Below are 23,758 nucleotides of genomic sequence, written 5' to 3'. Positions count from 1 at the left end.
ACATTGCACAGCCTAGACATTGGATATGGCATAACACTAACAGATGTTCCATCTGAGATCAATTATGAGGCAACTAGATGGGACGCTGATGAACGTGTTGATGTATTAAAGAAAAATACATTCCCGGATCAATTTATGTTGGCATCGGATATAGTGCACGTACATGAGAAAGGATCTGTAACTAATCCATTAGATTGCACTCTTTTTTCGGAGGGAGAAAGTATTACAGTAAATGTGGTACTTCCATCTGTAAATGACATAAACCTCAAATATTTCCAGTATAAAGCAGCAGTCAGATTTCAGATGCAATGGGAGTTCTTGGACATAGAAATTTCGGCAAGTAATACAGAATATCTTCTCACCTTCCGTACATGTTAGAAATTTATGTATATACACAAATACATGTTTTTGGAAAGACTTATGTAATTGATGCAATTTTTAAAAGAAAAAAACCCATGTTATCTTAATAGAATTATGTCCACCATCAAAAAATGAAATTCGGTCAATCAAAGTGAGCATATGTTCTCATATACTTCGAGGTATGTGGAAAGTGTGACATCTAATGGAAAGCTAAATCGTTACTTTGTCTGTTATACGTTTTCTTGCAAAACAGTCAAGTTACCACAACAACTTTTTTGTTGCTTATACTACATCCATTCTGTTACAATCAATGTTGCTATTGAGATCAATCGGTGTTGTATTTTTGGAGTCAAATTTTTCAAAAAAGTTTAAAGAGGTATAATCATGCAGTGCTGTTAATCAGTTTCAAAACTTTAAAATATTTCAGAGTTTGACAATCAATACCAATATTTAAAAATCTGCAGCAATATCAAAACTTTTTTTGTTTTTTTTAAGCTCTAAACTACTGTGAAATGTTCTCATTTCAAACAACTACCCACTATATCTTCTCGTTTAACAATAACGTAACTACAAAAATAAGAACAGTGGGCACATATCCCTTGTTTTGGGGGAATCCAAGGAATAGATTACCTTAGCCGGAGTTGGCACAGCTTTTTTGAATTTTGCGTCCTCAATGCTCTTCAACTTCGTACTTGTTTGGCTTTACAACTATTTTGATCTGATGAGTCTTATGTAGACGAAACGCGCGTCTGGCGTATTAAATTATAATCCTGGTATATTTCATAACTATTAAGGCGTGATGAGATATCCTCTTTGATTACCACACCAATTCCAATATAAAATTCACCGAAGATTATAATTCCTGGACTTCTTAATCAATGAAATATTTTATTTAATTGGTTGATTGTGTTTAAACAGTAAGTTGACATTATAAAATTAATTATAAAGGATGCTTATTCTGCACCTCTACTGATCGGCTTGCTTTTGGTTTTTTATTTAAAGCAGTCATAATTCTATATAGTCACACATTATGTACAGACAAATAAGGATGCAAAAAGCTATAAAAATTATAAAATGTATGTAACATTATTTTTAAAGGGAGACAATAAAGGAATATTCAGGAAAAACAAAATTGAATCGATGTGCATTTTTATTCAATCTATTAAAGAGAGCATAATGCTATCGGAAGAAGAAACACAGTATGTTAACTCTAAAGATGAACAAATACGGGTCAAGTTTCCACAAAACTCAGTGACAAAAAGCCAACAGATTGATTTCAAGGTACAATTTGTATATAAGGAGTACAAAGAGAATAACGTTGTACTTTAGATAGTAACTCTATTCGTATGCATCCTGTATTTATCATGAGAAAAAACATGCGAAAGAAAATCAACGCCAGACTTCCTCTGTCGACCGTTATTAAATCTGTTTTACAAATATAAGCGGATATGTTCCGCATGTCGGAACTACAATGCCGTGCTCTTTTCTTGAATGTAACCTACCTATTCAGACTTACTATTGTGAGTAACACGAGAAGAATGATCGGCTTAACCTTATAGCACATGAGATTATCCCCAGGTTTTGTAAGGGTTCGTGTTGCTCAGTCTTCAGATGTTTTATGTTGTATACTATGCAATATTGTTTCTCTACTGGTCTTTTTCCTTTTTAGCCATGGCGTTGTCAATTCATTTTCGACTTTGTATGTCTTTCTGGTATCTTCTGTGCCTTTTTGAAAGTCATTTGTCAAAAACACAATTATAATGGCATGATAAAAAAAGACAAAATTACCAAAAGATAGATATTGGTATATACAAAACAAAAAACCGAGACTGAGCAACATGAACCTCAATAGACAACGGGCGTTATCTCAGGAGAAATTTCATAAAATTATGATTATTCAGAGATGAAGTAACGACTGTGTAATTATAGCAGAAGTGAAAAGAGTTGTTTCAGTAATTTAATATTCGTTTTCTCAACCTCAATAACAATGTGTCAATTATATGACTCTGCTTCGAATCAAGCAGCATTATAAGCAGGAGAAATCTTTCAAATCTTCCTTGTAATTTTCCAATGTTGATTATTTGTTTGTGCTTTATGATATTGTGTACGAGCTTTTGCATATTTTAACATGCAAGTGTAAGTGCCAGGTAATATCTAAAAAATGATTCAGGAATCTGATTTTCTTGACACATATCTTTTTTAACTCAGGTATATCCAGTAAATGTAAACAATATCAACTGGACTAAAGATGTGAATGAAATAGGTGTAGCTAAAATTTCAGAGTGCCTGTTTGGGTCTCATGTAGAATTTCAAGTCCCTGTTTTAGTTCAACTACCATTGAAATTGGTAGGAACATGGGAAGCAGACGATACAGACATGGATTACATAGTTTTTAAAGTAAACGATGACTGGTCTTTAGATTTTCTCGATACAAAACCAGAGATAAAAGATGGAATAGCTTCTTTCACAGTTAATTCTTTTTCTGGGTGAGATATATACTTGTTTAGACTTAAGATGTTATGGATATCTTTGAAGTTCTTGGATTGTAAATAACAGAGGACGGTAGGTCTAGATTTTCAATCAAATTAGCAAATTTGATGAAGAATGTCGATAACTTATCTGAAGTTTTATTCAAATTATGCATATAAGTATTTTTCCAAGTGTAGATTACTAGTATCTTAACTTCTTTTTTAATGTTTTTTTTTTAAATGAGCATTTTAAACGGGAGATAACTCCAAAATAGTGCATTTCTAACGGATTCTGCATTACATCTTTATATCTTATATTTTAGCCGAAAACACTAACCCTATCTTTTCTTTTGATATTATCAAGGCATTCAATTAAAGCGATATTCTCATATGTTATTTTGACAATTCTATCATTTTGTTTAGCTTCTAATCACGTGTTGATGTTTTTTCCTTCTGTATAATGAATAATAAAAGTGTAATTTTGTCACAACCTGTAGCTTGAAAAAATGCCCAAATGACTTATCATTTTTGTTATATTTTTAAACATATCTCAATATACCAGGTTCAAACCACTATATCTGTATTATTATCTGTTATATTATAGTTCGTTTCTGTGTTAGTTATATTTTAATGTTGTATTTCTGTTGTGTAATAGTTTGCTCTTATATGCGTTGGGTTCCCCCAGTTTTAGCTTGTAACCCTGATTTTTATGAATTTTGAACAGCGGTATACTACTGTTGCCTTTATATATACTACATTTTGGAAAATGATGAACAGATTCTATCATTTTAAATTTAGACTCCTATACCACCTTAAAGAAACAAAGTCTTTATTTAAGAACATATTGCATTGGAAAAGGAAAAATAATCATAATTTGAAAAAATAATAAAGGCATATACTAACATGGGCAACCAAACATGTAAAGGACAAAAAACAGTTCACAAGTCAAGAAAACTTGATGTTATGTATACATGTAACAAATTGCGTGAATTAACTGAAATCATGCCCCCTGCATGAGGTCGACCATTATTGTTTTTTTCGTGTTTAGTTTTGTTTTTATTTTGAGATCCATGACTTTCTTCGAATTTCTATTTTTAACAGCAATTGTTGTCTTGTTTTCTAATTTTTGTTTGTCACACGTTTGTCACACTGAAACTATCTTCTTGTCATATTCGCTTGTTATATTTCCGCTATACTCATACGGGTTTAATTGAAATGAAATATTTGAAAAAAAAATCACGATATATCCTTATAATAACTATTTCGTATCGTGTATGTTAAGACCACCAATGAGAAAATAAAAATAACAAATAAAAAAAATTGGAAGAGAACTGCATATATAAAATTTCTCTTACTATAGTGATTTAGGAACACAAGTATTAAATGGTAAAATTTAGTATTTTTCAATTCGATGTTAAGTTATTGTTTCATTAGTTGTTGTTGTTGGTTATACATTTTTTAATTGTATTCATTATTTATTTGGACATCTAAACATGAACAACCATAAACGAAATCTGGTCGCTTTTTTCTGTTATATTCAATTATATTTTTCCACCTCTCATCTCCTTTTGGCAGCTTTCGCCTACTCATATACAATTTATCTCTTTCATGTTTATACATATATTCATGATCTTGATATAACGGGTTTTGGTGATATAATAAAAGGCCGTAAATACAAAAACTTAAAGAGTGACTGAAACTACGAAAAGAAAGAAATCTTGTAAACTGTTATTCTTTATTTTACTTTTTTCAGTGTAGCTGTTGTAGCCGCAACCCGTAATCATCCGGATGTTCTTGAAAATGTGTATCGATCAATTCAAGCAGCATACATGTTTACGAAGACCTGCAAAATTCTCTTCTTTGTTCGAAAACAAACGAGTCTTTCAAGCATGATGATTATACTTGAGTGCGTTGCAAGTGAAAAAATGGAAGAGATTATAATAAATCGAAAGTCAATCTATGATTTCGATATAGTTAAAGAGTGGACAAGCAGGGATATAGATATGATTCCGGATAGGACGGTCATTAAAGTTGATGTAAGAGGAAAATTTAGTATGCCCAAAGAAGCCAAAATCAAATCACCTGCAATCTACTGCAACCCATTTGGAAGGGAAAACTTCAACCGTTTTCAAGTTGAGTTATCTCAACGGGTCGGCGGTTCATTATTTGGAATTCTAAGCTTCAGAAATACCAAACATGTTATCGATGAAATTTTCTATGACCCCTCGTCACGTACCAAGGTCCCTAATAAAAGCAAATCAGGATATCGAATCATGCGGAATGAGAGAGAAGTCAAAACAAGTCGAAATCAGCATTCGAAGGGAATTAACAAACTGTAAGAACCGATGGATAGAGGGATATGCATAGAAAAAATATGCATGTTTAATTAAAATAATTCTATTCAAAGTAAAACACCCTTTTTTTCTTTTGAATTTTTGTTTTAAAATAAAAAATCTATATAATGTAAATTGTGAATGGCAATTTCAATCCCTCCTTTTAATCATAACGATTCAAAATGTGTTCAATCACTGTATACAATTTCTTGAGATTATAAAGAAAACTTCTTGCTGCGAATTAAACACGAAAACATACTAATAGAGTAAAGTCGGATTTGTTTCCTTCAGCAATTCAAAATCATTTACAGTCATGTTATAATCCATTATATGCAGAATTTATAGATAAAAAAAAATGTGAGACAGCTCTCCTTCCAAGTAAAAATTTTGTAAAAAGTAAACTTTTGTAGGCCAAACTCTGTCTTTCAACACGGAGGTTGGGCTAACATCGAACAGCAAGCTATAAAGGGCCCCTTAAAATGACTGTAAAAGCATTGATTGATTGATTATTGGTTGCTTAACGTGCAGTGGCAAATATGTCATGCATGTTCAGGACGAGTACAAGTTAACATTAAATACAATAGGTAGGTCTTGTCATAATATTTGCCTTTCGACAGGCCACCAACGACCCCCTCACAGAGTTGTTGCAAGGGTTGGTTAACGTGCAAAGAAAATGGCATGCTCTTTACACGAGGCATCGAATTTAACGTCCCTATTCTGACCGGACGTGACAGCGAACTTGATACATCCCGCACAGCCAAACGGACGCCCCACTTCGGCAAGCGTTTTCCTGCCGGTCTGGAGAAGACCAAGTGACCATATGTCGTTTCTCCAGTCACCCTTGGGAGGCAAAAACATTCAAACAAGAAAACCAACTGTTTTATATATAATAAAAACAAGACACCATTATGAACCTCACCAACAAACTACTGCACAACAGAAAATGTGGTATGATTGCTAACGAGGCAACTCTCCATCAATGTCATAATTCGTAAAAATAACATAAGGTACGGTTAAATTCATCAAACAAATGAAACAATGACTTGTTTTTACAGCTGAGTTTGGTCATAATCTGAGATGCATAGCAATGCAGGAACATATTTGATATTAAAGGGGCGCAATTAGTGCCCGTAGGAATACAAACTACCTTCCGATACAATTTATCGCCAAAACATACATATATATTGCCCAAAAAAAATTTACAGCTCAACTCATAATTATATTCACATTTTCAGTAAGTGTACCTAGCATACTCTCTTTTTTCATTACACATATTAATAGGATTGTGTGGAAGTGTAGTGTAGAGAGTAGAAAAATCATTACTTGTCAACATAATTCAACAAACCATCAAAGCCCTTACGTACCTGATTTAAATCTCTAAAAAGTACAATCACAAAAATACTGAACTCCAAGGAAAATTCAAAACGGAAAGTCCCTAATCAAGTGAATTTATAACACTCAAAAACATAAATACTATTGTTTCTATGAGCTATAAGTTGAAAACAAGTTGTTTTTATCTGTATTATAAAAATATAGGGAGGTATTTGACTATAGATAGAAGAGTCATTGAACATACTAGATATGTCAACAAAATCAATACCTCTATTTATATATTTTAATTTAAGAAAATGCCATTTATGTTTTGCAGTTTTATCGTTTTGGGCAAAACTTTTTGGAATTTTAGGTCCTAAGTGCTCTTCGACTTTGTACGTGGCATTTTTATTTTGTATTTTGATCTAAGCGTCACTTATGAGTCTTATGTAGACGAAACGCGCGTCTGACGTATCAAATTATAATCCTGGTACCTTTGATAGCTTATTATCGATGCTAGGAAACAGGCTGTACGTGGTGACAGCAAGCAGTTATAAAACAGGTCACTCGGGTGAATTCATTCAACCAGCTAAAAATGAAATTTTATCACACTCCGAAAAAATATTAATATATAGTTTCCTTATTGGTACATAAAAAAGTTTGCAAAATAATTGAGGTTCATTATTATTTTTATTATATAAAGATAAGCATACTTTATCTCTTCTACTTTCTTCTTCACAAGTCCCAATGTCATTGTGCATACATGAATTGTTTTGTACAAGTTACAGCTGATTTTACAAAATATATACTAGGAAGAATCTGATGAAATTATGGATCCTGTACATTTTGTTTTGCTCATTGTTTTAAACTTTCTGATTTAAAACCTTATGGAATCAATTTTGATAGTCAATTCCGATCCCCTTACCACGAATGTGACCTACCAAATTAGACTTGTTATTGGGTTTGTACTAATATGAGCAACATGAAGGGTGCCACACGTGGAGAAGAACCTTGGCGCCTCCCGTTTTCTTTGCCAAAGAATTGTCAAATGTTCATTTATTATATGGAACCATATATCCTAGAAATGTTTAAATACAATATGTAATATTAGATTAAGCTTTTCTGTACATTTTTAGGTCTATTTTTAAATAAGTTATAACCTTGACTTTGATGCGTTGACCTAAGATGGAATCTTTCCAATATGTCTGACCAAATATATAAATAAAAGAGGGACACAAGATAACAGAGGGACAGTGAATCTCATAGATCGAAAATAAACTGACAACGCTACATGACTAAGAAAGAAAAAAAAAACCAAGACTGATAAATAATAGTACACAAGACACAACAGAGAGAAGTATAGTCTAAGCAACAAGAGCCCCACTAAAAACTGGTGGTGATCTCAGGTGCTCCAGATAGGTAAGCAGATTCTGCTCCACATGTGGCACCCGTCGCTATGTTGCTCATGTTTATAAAAACCGTGTAAATTGTCTGATTCAGTAGGAAAAACATTCATAAAAATGGCAGGGGATTGTAGTTGCTATTCAATTTCTAGTGTTTAAATTGCCATCCAAAACCGAAAATGACTGACTGTCAAACTGCAAGACAGAGAATTGACGGAGTAAAGGAACGTTGATCCCCTCCCGTTTACTTCTTATCATGTGATATAATTTAAGAAAAACATATTTTACTGAAGGATCAAAAGTGATTTAATAATAGAAGCAAGATCCAGTACTGGAATTCGTTAAGGACTTTTAAAAAGAATAAAATCGACCATGACCATAGATGTTTAACAGATCTGGATAGTGAGATCACACAAAGTTCGAGTCACAATCTCATTTTCTGACAGCTTGACATATGTAGCCCTTTAGAGTTGAAAGGTTTCTCCAACTTATTGTTAACAGGGGTGTCAGTTTATTTATATAAACAGGGGACATCATTTGTTTTTTCTTTCACTCCGACTGCTAAATGTGATGCAGTAGATGAGGTCAAAATTCAATATTTTCAAGGAATGTTCCCATCAACTTTTCGTGGCATCAGTCAATTTATAAGGCAAAATAATTGCCACCAAGAACAATTCAGTGAATTTAATCGGATCCAGGCCAAATTAAAAATATATTTGTTTCCCCTCCCCCCACCCGGGTCACAAATAAGCCCACAGGTCAAAACTTTATTTTCCACAATAAAAACTGATTTTTTTTTATTTCCTAATAAGTTTTTGAAAAGTGCTTGAAGGCAAAATGATTAATAATCTAATGAATACTCTCAAATTGCGCACAAACAACTGATAAGTAGCCTCGACTGGACAAGTCAAACCATTCATGTGAAACCAGGCATGGGGTAATCGTAATCAGCTGTAATTGATTGCATTCAGTAGTGTAATCATATGTAATCAGTAATCATGCATTTTCTGATTACAAGTAATTGATATGTAATCGATTACAAAGCAAAAGACAGGTGTAATTAATATTACTTTCAGATTACATTTAGATTACATTTAAATGATTACCTGCTGATTACAAATTTTATAAATGAAAATTGTCTTTTATGAACAAGCATAGATTAAACAAAAATCCAACTATTAATGTTCATTATGATTGATCATCGTTCAAAAGGATTGATCCTGTTTAAAACTATTTAATCATTTCAGTTTCGGCATATTCTTGCTTAAGGGTATACACGGCTGGTAATCTACACACGCAGAACATTTGGTTCTGCAATGAAAACCGTGAGAGGATTTTCCGGTTGTGCTTGAGTGGAGTAATTGTCACCGCTTCAAAAGGTATGTACATTTCTAAATCTCAATTTTCTTATTCAACTGATCAAAATATTGAAAATCGGAGAATGCTATGCTGTGGTGAATACTTTAACGAAGAAATACATGTATCATTTACTGTTGTACGTAGAGTTGAACTCCTACAAAATCAGTTGTCCCACGCGAAATTGCCTAAAAAAGTGACATTTCAATTTTGAAATGGTTCTATTTACAGACCTACAAGTTCAAATTTAGTTTTTTTTCGGGCAATGGGTATGAATGTTGTTTTTGACTGCGTGTGCGCTGTCCTGTGTCGATAGACGTCTTAGTAATTCCAAAAACTACAGTTTTTCATTAAGTCATGCGTGAGGGGATCGGTTCTGATTGAGGAAATCGTGAATGCGTGCGGTGAGGTAAAAGTCATATCTTTATATTCAAGCTATGAGTCGTTGAAACTTACCTAAATTTTGCTACATTATTCATGAAAAAACTTATATGTGAGTGTGCTTAAAAAAGTTTATGAGATTGGATTTTGAAATAATTGTAGGAACCTAGGTGTAATAATATGTTTCACGAAGAATAAAGACAAAAAATGTTGTCAAAGATTTTGTTTTCTTGCTACAAGTAAAACCTAGATCGATTATTTGCCCACATCTGCAAATATGGAGACAGATTTGCAATCCAATATTTAGACTTTATTCATATAAAGAATATTTGGTGATTTATTGTATAAATCAAAATATTTAAACAATATCAAATTTTGTGTTTTTAGAATCATCTGTATATCTGCCTGTGTTGTTTCGAATATTTCGTGATTTTGGGCGAACAGATTTCGTCTAATAGGTGTCGAAGTTTTCATCGGCGATATAATTTTCTTAGATATATGTGGTGATCTCTGTGACGTATATTTGACGACAGGACTACTCCCAGGGGGTTTAGTTAGCTTCGAGGGCGGGGATAACTTGTATCTCCATGGTTTTTTGTAGAGAGTCAATTTCAGTCCCTTTTTCCTTTGAACAATGGCATTTTCTGAATTGAACAAAAAATTAATAGTTTGATTTCATTAAATCAGTGATCAGTTAACATCTATTAAAGTATAAGGATAAATCTGTGCTTTTTAATCAGCATTCCCCTCACGCATTCACGATGTCCTCAATCAGAACCGATCCCCTCACGCAAGACTTCATGGAAAAATGTTGTTTTTGGAATTATAAAGACATCTATCAACACCGGACAGCGCACACGCCGCCAAAAGCAACATTCATACCCATTGCCCGAATAAAATACTAAATTTGAACTTTTAGGTCTGTAAATAGAACCATTCAAAATTGAAATGTCACTTTTTTAGGCAATTTCTCGTGGGACAACTGATTTTGTAGGAGTTCAACTCTACGTACAACAGTAAATGATACATGTATCTCTTCGTTAAAGTATTCACCACAGCATAGCATTCTCCGATTTTCAATATTTTGATCAGTTGAATAAGAAAATTGAGATTTAGAAATGTACATACCTTTTGAAGCGGTGACAATTACTCCACTCAATCACAACCGGAAAATCCTCTCACGGTTTTCATTGCAGAACCAAATGTTCTGCGTGTGTAGATTACCAGCCGTGTATATAGGAATGTAAATGTGTTGTGTTTTTTTAATAGTTCATTAAAATAATTTACCATTCCATAGTTTCATTTTGAGGTTGAATACAATGTCTGCTTTTTAGATATGTTGTAAAAATTCTCTGTCAAGGTTAAGTGCAAATTTTGGTCTTTATATTGACCTTGATGTAAATTGACAACGGAATTAAGAACAAACTTTTCATTCTAGCAAAAATTTCATTATTTTATAATGTTTACTTATAAAGATGTTTTTATAGAATTTTTTTTTACAATCATGTATATAAAAAAAAATTGTATACCAATTGATTGATTATTCCAATAAAAACAATTCATTTTAATTATCCAAGCTCTACTATTGTTTGTTTTCAAATTTGAAGTAGTAATTTACACCTGTAAAATCACATTTAAGTGTCAATTATATCCATGAATACAAAAAGGCTACCTGATTATTGAAATAATCACTATTCATGTAATCTCTTTTCGAAAAGTATGGTTCAAATTTGGGCTGAAATATAACAATATTGTTATTTTAACATGGAAAGCACATAGACATTTACAATCAAAGTAAATATGTCAAACAAAATTATGTTTTCATATCAAATAATACACTGCTACTTTTCTAAGTTCTTATAAATAACAGGTTTATATTCAAAATATCAAAAACGCATTTTTCATCGCAGCTTTTTTATGTGAAGATCAAATGTTTCTTTTCTATACGACATTATACAATGTATACAACAGTAATCATAAGTAATCAGGATTACTTTAAAGAAAAGTAATCAAAGTTTTTGGGTTCCGGGGGAAGTATGGTTGCAAAGCTGAAACTTAAAGGAATTAATCAATTACATTTGAATTTAAAACCTTTTTTTATAAATTTAGTTAGACAATTAAAGGTATTTTCAATTCTTTGAATTATGAATTTATAAAACACTTTGATGCTGTAAAAGGTTTTTGATTTTCAAATAATTTTACTTTGAGCATCATGCACTGAAGAGTTGTGAATTGCTAAAATGCACATTTTTTGCAGTAAAATTGTCGTCATTTATGTTATGGCAAAGCTGGCATTTGTTTGTGGTCCTTCTGTATCTTCCCTCACAACTTTTTATATTGTGGGGTTTTGAACGTATACTTCTAATGAACAATTTGTTTCTTCTTGTTGTGCATGTTACTGAAGTTTTCCCCTGGTTTTGTAGATCTTTCAATAACATTGGGATAACTTATAGCAAAACAAACATTTAAACAATATTTTTATTTTTGATAAAACATATAACAATAACAAAAATAAATATAGATATTCTATAGCACTGGAAACTACAGTCTGGTCAGGCACAGACGGTCAGTTTGAGACAGAAGTGCATTCTTTTGCCAATAATCTCTGGCGTCTAACTGCAAAAAAAACATTTACATTTAGAAAGCTAACATTTAAGATCTCTTTGGTAAATTTGATTTCTTCATTAGAAAATATTTATTTTTGGTAATTTATAGAAAGTTTAGTAGCAAGCATAAAATGCTTGTTCAGGGTAAGATAATAATAATAAGATAAAACAATTGGTAGGTAAATTGCAAACTGTGAAAACACTTTAATTGCTGGGTATTAATTTTCGTGGTTTGAGCATAATTTATGTTTGTGGGGTTTTTAATTCGTTGATTTTTTTGTTTTCTAAAACTAGAGGCTCTAAAGAGCCTGTGTGGCTCACCTGTTTTTACTGATGCTTTGGAAATCATGTAAAATTAGGTTAAAATCATAATTTATAGTATAAGAAATCATTAGATACTATAATAATATCTAAGATAATAGCAAAAAATGCAAAATTTCCATAAAATTACTAACTCAGGGGCAGCAACCCAACAACTGGTTGTCGGATTTGTATGAAAATTTCAGGGCAGATATATCTAAATCTGATGAACATTTTTGCCACCAGTCAGATTTGCTCTAAATGATTCAGTTTCATAGATATAAACCAAAAACTGCATTTTACCCAAAGTACTATTTTTAGCCATGTCTGCCATCTTGGTTTGCAGTCAGGGTCATCAGACACATTTTATAAACAAGATCTTATGATGATTGTGGACTGTTTGGTTACATTTTGTCTTAGTAGTTTCAGAGTAGTAGATTTTGTACAAGATTACAAAAATTTCAGTAAAATTGGTAAAATTGTTTATAAAGGGCAATAACTCCTGAAGGGGTCAACTGACCATTTTGGTCATTTGACTTTTTTGCAGATCTTACTTTGCTGAACATTATTGCTGTTTACAGTTTATCTCTATCTATAATAATATTCAAGATAATAACCACAAAATTTCCTTAAAATTACCAATTAAAGGGTAGCAACCCAACAATGGGTAGTCCGATTCATCAGAAAATTTCAGGGCAGATAGATGTTGACTTGATAAACAATTTTAACCCATGTCAGATTTGCTCTAAATGCTTTGGTTTCAGAGTTATAAGCCAAAATCTATATTTTACTCCTAGGTTCTATTTCTAACCATGGCGGCCATCTTGGTTGGCTGGCTGGGTCAACGGACACACTTTTTTAACTACATACCCTAATGATGATTGTGGACAAAGTTTGGTTAAATTTGCCTTCAGTAGTTTCAGAGGAGAATATTTTTGTAAAAGATTACAAAAGTTTACGAAAAATTATTAAAATTGACTATAAAGCGCAATAACTCCTCAAGGGGTCAACTGACCATTTTGGTCATTTAATTTATTTGTAGATCTTACTTTGCTGAAAATTATTGTTGTTTACAGTTTATCTCTATCTATAATAATATTCAAGATAAGGCCAACTAAAATTAATTAGTAGATTTTCATCCAAATTTTTGAAAAAAATGGGGCGGGTGGGAGGATTTTATTTTTTATTTTTTATTTCTTATGAAACCCTCTTGTGACGTGTTCTTCATATACCCAAATGTAATAATAAGCTTATATCATGTATATACATGTATTTATAAGGAATCGTACATAATTTTCAAATCTTAAATAAAAATCTAGTGTTGACAACCACTCACGGTTCTACATGTACATGTAATTGCTGCTTTAGCAACCTATTTTTAGTATTAAAACGACATAAACATACGAGAAATGCTCTTCAGTTGAACTTCCTTCACCAAATTTATGTTTTTTTGTCTCAATAAAATGGAACTAATATGCATTGGTATGCAACACAAGAATTATGAGTACAGAATAAAATGAAAACTCAAACAGTTTTGAAAATAATAGGGTTGGTGCTTTTATGATTCTTCTTATAGCCTGATGCAAATATAATTAATATGTAAAACATGAACTAAACAAAAAAGAAGTTGTTTAATGACTCTATTGAGGGTATTGGGACATAAGGAGATTGCTTTTTGTAAACAAAAAAACAATAGCCATGGGTAAATCTAAGTGTATGTTTGCCGACTTTTTGAACTCAATATACTGTCATAAATCTAACAAGTTCGTGCTTGTGTCAATTGGTTTAATCCAGTTATATTTGTACCAATGTGTTCCACGATTCTTGCTCTTTGGATACAATTCATAGTCAAAAATTCCTGACACAAAGTCATTTTATCAATAAAATAATCAACGGTTCTAATCACAGAAATGTGTGTCATGCCGCAATTTGCGTTCTTGGACACAGTCTTGGACACAGCGTATTACTTGAATCCCGAGTATTTCATGCCCTTCTCGTAATCAATCTCTATTCTCGGTAGATGATTTGTCACCATAGAGCTGCAGAATCATTTTAAATTACTCGGAAGAAATACGAAAACCGAAATTTGAAACAGGAAGTTTTGAATGAAACAAAATGTTTGACGTTTACGGGAAATGGAAATGAACAAAATCCGGAAATCGTAAATTTTTAAAAATAAAAAAAATCGGGGCGGGGCGATTTTAGAGGGGCGGGCGGGGATGAAAATCTATCAATTAATTTTAATTGGCCTAATAATCAAAAACGGCAAAATTTCCTTAAAATTATCAATTTAGAGGCAACAACCCAACAACGAGTTCTCCGATTCATCTGAAAAGTTCATAGCAGATAGATCTTGACTTGATAAACAATTATACCCACATGTCAGATTTGCTGTAAATGCTTTGGTTTCAGAGTAATAAGCCAAATCTACATTTTACCCCTATGTTCTATTTTTAACCATGGTGGCCATTTTGGTTGATTGGCCGGGTCACTGGACACATTTTTTAAACTAGATACCCCAATGATGATTGTGGCCAAGTTTGCTTTAATTTGGGCCAGTAGTTACAAAGGAGAAGATTTTAGTAAAAGTTAACGACGCCGACGCTGGATGCTTGACGCAAAGTGATGAGAAAAGCTCACTTGGCCCTTCTGGCAAGGTGAGCTAAAAAATAGATTGAAAATTGAAGCCATTAAAAACTAAGATAAAAATTGTCTGGATTGAGGAAAATTCAAAGTAAAAATTTAAATTGTTGACCCATGTAAATCGTAGTATCACACAAATAAACCTGAGATAGAGTGATCAACAGATTAATGACCATTAAAGGTGTTAATAAGGCCATAAACATGTCACCTAGACAACAGTAACATAAAAAATAAGCTATAAACCTACCTTGAATTGTAAAATTAATTCTTATCAAAAGCAAGCCATATATGAAATTATCATTTCCTGTACATATGGGAAAAAGTAAAATCACAAAAATACTGAACTCCGAGGAAAATTCAATTGGAAAGTCCCTAATCACATGGCAAAATTAAATGGCAAAACACATCAAAGGAATGGAATTATCAGGATATAAAATAAATACTTAATAATAGCGTATCCTTACCGGAAATCAGTCTTTAATCAACCAAAAATATTTTTTTAAGAGAATTAAAAGACCAAACTAGAGGCTCTCAAGAGCCTGTGTCGCTCACCTGTTACTGTATTTACTGATGTCGGCCATCTTGGGTGGTAGGCGGGGTCATTAGACACTTTTTTTAAATAGATACCCTAGTAATGATTGTGGCCAAGTTTGGTTAAATTTGGCCCATAGTTATAGAAAAGAAGATTTTTGTACAAGTTACAAAAATGACTATAAAGGGCAATTACTCCTCAAGAGGTCCTCTAATAATTTTGATCATGTTTACTTATTTGTAGATCTTACTTTGCTGAACATTATTGCTGTTTACAGTTTATCTCTATCTATAATAGTATTCAAGATAATAACCAAAAACTGCAAAATTTCCTTAAAATTACCAATTTTAGGGCAGCAACCCAACAACGGGTTGTCAGATTCATCTGAAATTTTGAGAGGGGATAGATCTTATTCTGATGGACATTTAAATCTTGAAAGATTTGCCCTAATGGTCTTAGTTTCAAAGATATAAAGCAAAAACTGCATTTTACTACTAAGTTCTAATTTTAGCCATGTCGGCCATTTTGTTTGGTAGGCGGGGTCATCAGACACATTTTTTAAACTATATACCAAAATGATAATTGTGGCCTAGTTTGGTTAAATTTGGCCCAGTAGTAGAAGAAGATTTTTGTACAAGTTACAAAAAATGACGAAAAATGGTTAAAAATTTACTATAAAGGGCAATAACTCCTTAAGGGGTTGACTGACAATTTTGGTCATGTTGACTTATTTGTAGGTCTTACTTTGCTGAACATTATTGCTGTTTACAGTTTATCTCTATCTTTAATAGTATTCAAGATAATAACCAAAAACTGCAAAATTTCCTTAAAATAACCAATTCAGGGGCAGCAACCCAACAACAGGTTGTCTGATTCGTCTGAAAATTTCAGAGCAGATAGATCTTGACCTGATCAACAATTTTACTTTGTCAGATTTGCTCTAAATGCTTTGGTTTTAAAGATATAAGCCAAAATATACATTTTACCCCTGTGTTCTATTTTTAGCCATGACGGCCATCTTGATTAGATGGCCAGGTCATCGGACACATTTTTTAAACTAGATACTCCAAGGATGATTGTGGCCAAGTTTGGTTAAATTTGGCCCAGTAGTTTCAGAGGAGAAGATTTTTGTAAAAGTTTACGGACGCCGGACGCAGGACGCCAAGTGATGAGAAAAGCTCACTTGACCTTTCAGGTCAGGTGAGCTAAAAAGCTGACCAATTTTGGAGGGTTAAGAAATGTCTCTTAGAAAGAGGGTACATGGAGGAGGTATACATAAATCTGTTAACTTTCTATGACTATAAAGAAGTTACTACAGTATTGTAATCACTAGCAATTCAACACTGAGGTTGTTGGTTCAAACCCCACTTGTGTGGGTGCAATTGACTTCAATATTAATTGACTAGGATTGTCAAAGATCTTAAAAAAAACATTAACAATGGGTGTTTTCATAATGAGAATAATTCAAATACTTGCATCTTCTGAACTTAAATAAAGAAAATATAAAAAAAAATAACTGCTTAATTCACAATTCACAATTTGTTTTTGCAATGTCCTGGTTTGTTACCAATGGTACTTACATAATTAACAGACTCCCTCCTTCATTTCTATATCATCTACTGCTATGTCACTTGTATAGTCATATCCTAGTGTGGCAACAATCTCAATCTGTAAGTAAATTCAAGTCTAGACATAAACCTAACCATGACAGCCATCAATGACACAGTATTCAGCAATGGGTCACATATAGACAAATGATTCATTTTGTGAACCTATTTTGTTTATAATATAGAAATTTGAAATTATTGCAGTTGAAAATATTTCATCACTTAAAAAAATAAAATTTTTATCCTAAAAATGGAGAAGCAGTTGGAGAGGTTGTCACCTCGAATTCCAGAAAGAATAAAGCATTTTTCCATTATAAATTAACGAAGGTGTAAATCCCAAATTCCCACGAAAATAAATGCCTAATCCTGAATTCTGGCAAACAAAAGTCCAATCCTGATGTCCAGAAAAAAGCTCTTAATTTCCACCCCTCAAAATGAGTGATATAGTGCTTTTGGAAAACTGAATTGCCTTTTACTGATCAAGTCATCAAAACTCTTTTAACTTACACGATCTCCTGTCTCAGCAGTGATTGGAACTTTCGCTTCTTTCCAACTATGTCCCTGGTTTCCTTTTTTGGTCCATAGTTCTGCCTCATTTTGAACTGTCAATTCTCCCATGTTACCTCCGTTCATGTTATAAGCAAAGCTCAGGCAATACTCATTGTGGGCTGAAATTGTAAAAGACACTCTTTTTTTTTTCTAATTGCAATGTCTAATTTTCAAGTTGAAATTCTCTCAGATCTAGATAGCCTAAACAATTCATGATATCTACTCATATGGGGTTTGTTCATTGTTGAAGGCCAAACAGTGACCTTTAGTTGTTACTTGTCATTTGGTCTCTTGTGCAGAGTTGTCTCATTGGAAATCATACCACATATTATTTTTTATATCTAGAGAATCTAAAGTAATGCCAAAGAGTAATTGAATAGCCTAGCTCCATAACATGTCTTTCAACAAGACAAAGCCACTGTACTATCTGCCACAATATTAAACAGAACCCTGATTTTTTAATGAATGGTTGATGCTCAATTTTAAATTTTCTTGTAAAGTTTTGTCTTTTTTTTTCCATTTTCATTCAGCCAAGGTCTATTTTAATCAACTCATTATTTTTTATAGCCCTCCTAATACTATATAGCTAGTTAAAAGTTTTCAAAATTTATGTTAAAAATTTTTAATACATGTTTTGAAACAATGTAAGTGATCAATGTTGGTGTGGTTGTATTAAGAAAATAGTGACAAAACATGCAATACTGTTGTCAGGTCATTAAAGATTGCATATTTTGGCTTTGATATTGATTCACTTATAGGGTCTTTGCATTGGAACTAAACACATTTATTCAAAAACCAGTTGTTGGCATGACACAGTTTATGTTCTTCTCATATATTTTATGATGGTATGATACTAAACCCGGAAAAGGAGGAATTGGGTCTGACATTCATATGATGAAGACATAATCTCTCAATCAGGTTAATTGAGGTCTGAAGCTGGCATGTCAGTTAACTGCTAGTAGTCTGTTGTTTTTTATGTATCATTGTCATTTTGTTTATTTTCTTTTGTTACATCTTCTAACATTGGACTTGGACTTCTCTTGAACTGAATTTTAATATGTGTATTGTTATGTGTTTACATTGGCTAGAGGTATAGAGGGAGGGTTGAGATGTCAAACATGTTTAACCCCGCCATATTTTTGCGTCTGTGCCAAGTCAGGAGACTCTGACCTTTGTTATTGTATAATTTTAAATTTTAGATTGGTGTGTATAATTTGGAGCTTATCGTCCATTATCACTGAACTAGTATATATATATATTTGTTTAGGGGCCAGCTTAAGGACGCCTCTGGGTGCTGGAGTTTCTCTCTGCATTGAAGACCTATAGATATTGGTTACCTTCTGCTGTTGTCTTTTCTATGGTTGGGTTGTTGTCTCTTTGACACATTCCACATTTTCATTCTCAATTTTATTACACACTTATCTATTCATCCATCAGTTTCTAAAAATAAAAGCGTACCCATTGGTGGAACTTTAAATGCCATGACAGCAGTCCCACCCATTGGTCTATAACTGGCTTCCAGGTAAGCATAAAACTGTCCACTGTGTGCTCTTGATGGTCCTGTATATGCTGAAAGTGTTTTCCCCTAAAATGAATATAAATATATGCAGTAATTTCTATAAATAAACTTACAGTATGATAATGTGGTACAGTCAAACCTTCATATGAATGTCACCTTAGTAAACCCCAGCCTGTGCCTTTCACCTCTAGCCCTATCAATGTACAATTTTAGTAAAAACTGATTTGGTCTAATGAAAAATTAGAAATTTTGTTTAAATGTGTCAAATTTCTGATTTGGGCTTGTAGTTGAAAAAGTTTTTGGCACAGACTGTAACCAACCTGAGAAAAGTGGCCTAATTATAGTTTGATAGAAGTGGCATTTAAATTGAGGGTGATTATGCATGAGTATTACATTGATTTCCCAGTTAAATAAAAACAGATAATTTAACATGTGAAATTAAGGTGATTATTTCACTCTCTGACGTCATACAAGAATAGGTGTTGTCAAGACGTCGATAACAGCGGATCAAAACAAATTGTGAATGCGTTGAAAAAAGATAGAGTTCCTTACATTTTTCACATTAATTTCTTTAAAAAAGCCATTTGTAATATCAAAAGAATAACTAATTGAAGAATTCAAATATTGAAAAATATTCAACTCTTGACCGAACAACACTGATAGTTACCTCATGCGCTATGCACATTCGTGAATTAATGTGTTTGTCGGTCATTTATTGAATATTTTTCTCTATTTGAATTCTTTGATTTGTTTTTCTATAAGTATTTACTAGAGCAGAACAAGAAAATACAGTTGATTGATCTTTGATTGACTGGTATGTAATAACAATTTCAAGATAATTGGCAATATCTTGGTTTTTTGATAAGTTGAGAAAGTCCATATGTCCAGATAGATGACCAACTGACCATTCTAGTAGATTGATATTGGAATCAAACATATCTATCACATGCAGGATTACTTCAATGTTAAAGATGCTAGTAATGCAGTTAATAAACTTAGAGTAAGACCACTCAGCGACAGAGGTCTGGACAGAGAAATACAATTGAAAAACCATGATATTAACCAGTTTATAATATATCACCATTGGTTATTCTCTGCCATATTTATCTCCAGCATGATATTAAACTGTCTGGTACATCTCAACCATGATATTTACCCCCTTGATATATTTAAACCATGTTATTTGCCTGTCTGATATACCTCAACCATGGTATATACTTGTGTGATACATCTCAACCATGGTATTTACCTGTCTGTTACATCTCAACTATGGTATTTACCTGTCTGATACATCTTTACCATGGTATTTACCTGTCAGATACATCTCAACCCTGGTATTTACCCGTCTGATACATCTCAACCATGGTATTTACCTGTCTGATACATCTGAACCCTGGTATTTACCCATCTGATACATCTCAACCATGGTATTTACCCGTCTGATACATCTTTACCATGGTATTTACCTGTCTGATACATCTCAACCCTGGTATTTACCCGTCTGATACATCTCAACCATGGTATTTACCTGTCTGATACATCTGAACCCTGGTATTACCCATCTGATACATCTCAACCATGGTATTTACCCGTCTGATACATCTCAACCATGGTATTTTCCTGTCTGATACATCTGAACCCTGGTATTTACCCATCTGATACATCTCAACCCTGGTTTTTACCTGTCTGATACATCTCAACCCTGGTATTTACCTGTCTGATACATCTGAACCCTGGTATTTACCTGTCTGATACATCTGAACCCTGGTGTTTACCTGTCTGATACATCTGAACCCTGGTATTTACCCATCTGGTACATCTCAACCCTGGTATTTACCCGTCTGATACATCTCAACCATGGTATTTACCCGTCTGATACATCTCAACCATGATATTAACCTGTCTATTACATCTCAATGATGGTATTAACTTGCCTGATATATCTCAATCATGGTATTTACCTGTCTGATATATCTCAACCATGATATTAACATTTCTGATATATCTCAACCATGAAATTAACCTGTCTGATATTTCTCAACCATGGTATTTACCTGTCTGATACATCTCAACCATGGTAATTACCTGTTTGATATTTCTCAACCATGGTATTTACATGTCTAATTTTTCTCAACCATGGTATTTGCCTGTCTGATATATCTCATATGGGACAAGATCCCTAATGCGCCTTGAAATGAGGAACTCAAAAGTCACGTGTAAACAAAAATTCTCTGTGTAGTGATATTTGACACTTTTCTATGATAAACAAGTGACTGAGCTTAACCATTTGAGTTAATTTAGAAAGTAGGGGAACACAGAATAAATGTGTAAAATCTATGGAGCTATTAAATGTGTTCAAAGTATTAAATTTTCAAAGAACTTTTTGTGTTAAAAATGGGATTATTTACCATGAGGAGCCGCATCACAAAAGGATACTCGGGGTTTGCTAATTTATGGAAAAAGTAATCTCACTTCGTACCCCGAAAATTTAACCACATATGTCAAAATGTCTCAGCTTCGAAACGAGCCATCACACATATCCAAGTTAACGATATGGACTGAGCAACAGAAGAAAACGTTACCATTACGGCCTATGGAAAAACTAATGCGCATCTGTACCCATATATGGATGGTATTTACCTGTTTGATATATCTCAACCATGATATTAACCTGTCTGATATATCTCATATATGGATGGTATTTACCTGTTTGATATATCTCAACCATGATATTAACATGTCTGATATATCTCATGTATGGATGGTATTTACCTGTTCGATATATCTCAACCATGATATTAACCTGTCTGATATATCTCATATATGGATGGTATTTACCTGTTTGATATATCTCAACCATGATATTAACCTGTCTGATATATCTCATATATGGATGGTATTTACCTGTTTGATATATCTCAACCATGATATTTACATGTCTGATATATCTCATATATGGATGGTATTTACCTGTTTGATATCCCAGTTGTAGTCTCCCTTGAAAAGATCAAAAACACAATCTGGATCCTCAGGCTCAAATGTACAAATAATGTCTAAAATTAAAAAAATTGGTAAGTACTAGCATATGATTCTGTGGCTACATGTGTGTTAAATTTAAGGAACAAACTTGCATAACAATAGGCAATGCTTATATTATATGAAGTTTTTTTTTTATTTTGTGAGTATTAGTGAAAATTTTTGTTAAAAAGTATTCAAGCCAACCAGGCTTTGCTCTCAATCGATCAAAAATGCCACAAGGAACTTAAAGTTTTTTGACCAGGCCATGGTTTGACCCTCAAGGTGAACAGGGAACCACTAGCTCATTAGGTCTGAAAGTTGGTATTTGATTTAAAATTTTCATATACATCATAATGAACAGTCTAAGATACACATGATATCTGACTTTGTTTATCAGTTGTTATTGCTTTGAATCGAAGTAGTTGTCAATAACTGTGAGTACTCTCAGATCTGTGCTTAGTGTCTTTTTTGTTGTGAGGGATAGGAGATGAATATTTTATGTCTGGTCTGATTTTTGTTTGATATTTTTCTCAAAGTTACCTATAATGCTACCCTATAATGCTCATCAAAATCGTTAGACAGACCGATAAATAAAAGACACACAGGAGAGAAATCACAGTGTCCACCTACTGTCTTTAATCTTATATAAGAATAATGACATATGACATGATTGCCATTGTATTATTACTATTCATCAGAGTTTAAATGAAATGAATGTACATTGACCTATAATGGTTTACTTTTATAAATTGTTATTTGGATGGAGAGTTGTCTCATTGGCACTCATACCACATCTTCCTATATCTATGTAGGCTGTGTTATAGGCAACTTTACAGCCTTCAACAATCAGAAACAATGAACAATGAAAAGTGTTAAACAAATTATACAACAAAATTAATGGCCTAATTTATAATAAACAAGAATGTGTATGTCCATAGTACAGGGATGTCCCACTTGCACTATCCTTTTCTCTGTTCAGTGGACCATGAAATTGGGGTAAAACAACTAATTTGGCATTAAAACAGGAATGTCATATCATAAGGCACATGTCTACTAAGTTTCAAATTGCTTGGACTTCATCTTCATCAAAAAATAACTTGGCTAAAAACTTTAAGATGAAGCCAGACAAATGTGTGGTCGAAAGAACAAATGAACAACCAAACAGACACACAGACCAGAAAACATAATGCCCACAAATGGAGCATAAAAATCACAAATTTAACTTACTGCAGTATCCAGAAGTTAGTTTAACATCATCAATTCCAATATCACTTAGATGTGTTGATCCACGGACTGCTTCTATATATATCTAAAATTTGAAGAAAAATGTAAGTCTTCCATGAAAGTATGTCTCCTTCCATCTCAAAGCAGA

At 32.9% G+C, this 23,758-nt stretch overlaps 1 protein-coding gene and 1 long non-coding RNA gene across 3 annotated transcripts in view; one reads left to right on the top strand and one right to left on the bottom strand.

The window, feature by feature from the left end:
• Positions 1-12: 12 nt before the first annotated feature.
• Positions 13-5,224, top strand: LOC143051030 (uncharacterized). Its single transcript, XR_012970551.1, has 4 exons — positions 13-340; positions 1,463-1,641; positions 2,569-2,846; positions 4,582-5,224. It is a non-coding gene; the product is annotated as an uncharacterized LOC143051030 (long non-coding RNA).
• Positions 5,225-12,076: 6,852 nt separating this feature from the next.
• The window catches only part of LOC143051777 (uncharacterized), a 46,175-nt gene continuing 34,493 nt past the window's right edge, over positions 12,077-23,758 (bottom strand). For both annotated transcript variants that reach the window (XM_076224704.1, XM_076224705.1), the window contains 6 exons: positions 23,614-23,695; positions 22,339-22,421; positions 19,308-19,434; positions 17,808-17,968; positions 17,274-17,361; positions 12,077-12,228 (listed from right to left, as the gene is read on the bottom strand). In XM_076224704.1, the coding sequence (XP_076080819.1) occupies positions 17,278-17,361; positions 17,808-17,968; positions 19,308-19,434; positions 22,339-22,421; positions 23,614-23,695 (537 nt within the window). In that variant the 3' untranslated portion in view covers positions 12,077-12,228; positions 17,274-17,277. The remainder of the gene's footprint in view (positions 12,229-17,273; positions 17,362-17,807; positions 17,969-19,307; positions 19,435-22,338; positions 22,422-23,613; positions 23,696-23,758) is intronic.

The sequence above is a fragment of the Mytilus galloprovincialis genome, chromosome 11 (assembly GCF_965363235.1).
Source record: "Mytilus galloprovincialis chromosome 11, xbMytGall1.hap1.1, whole genome shotgun sequence".
NCBI lineage: Eukaryota > Metazoa > Mollusca > Bivalvia > Mytilida > Mytilidae > Mytilus > Mytilus galloprovincialis.
This window is presented reverse-complemented; position numbering and strand designations above follow the sequence as displayed.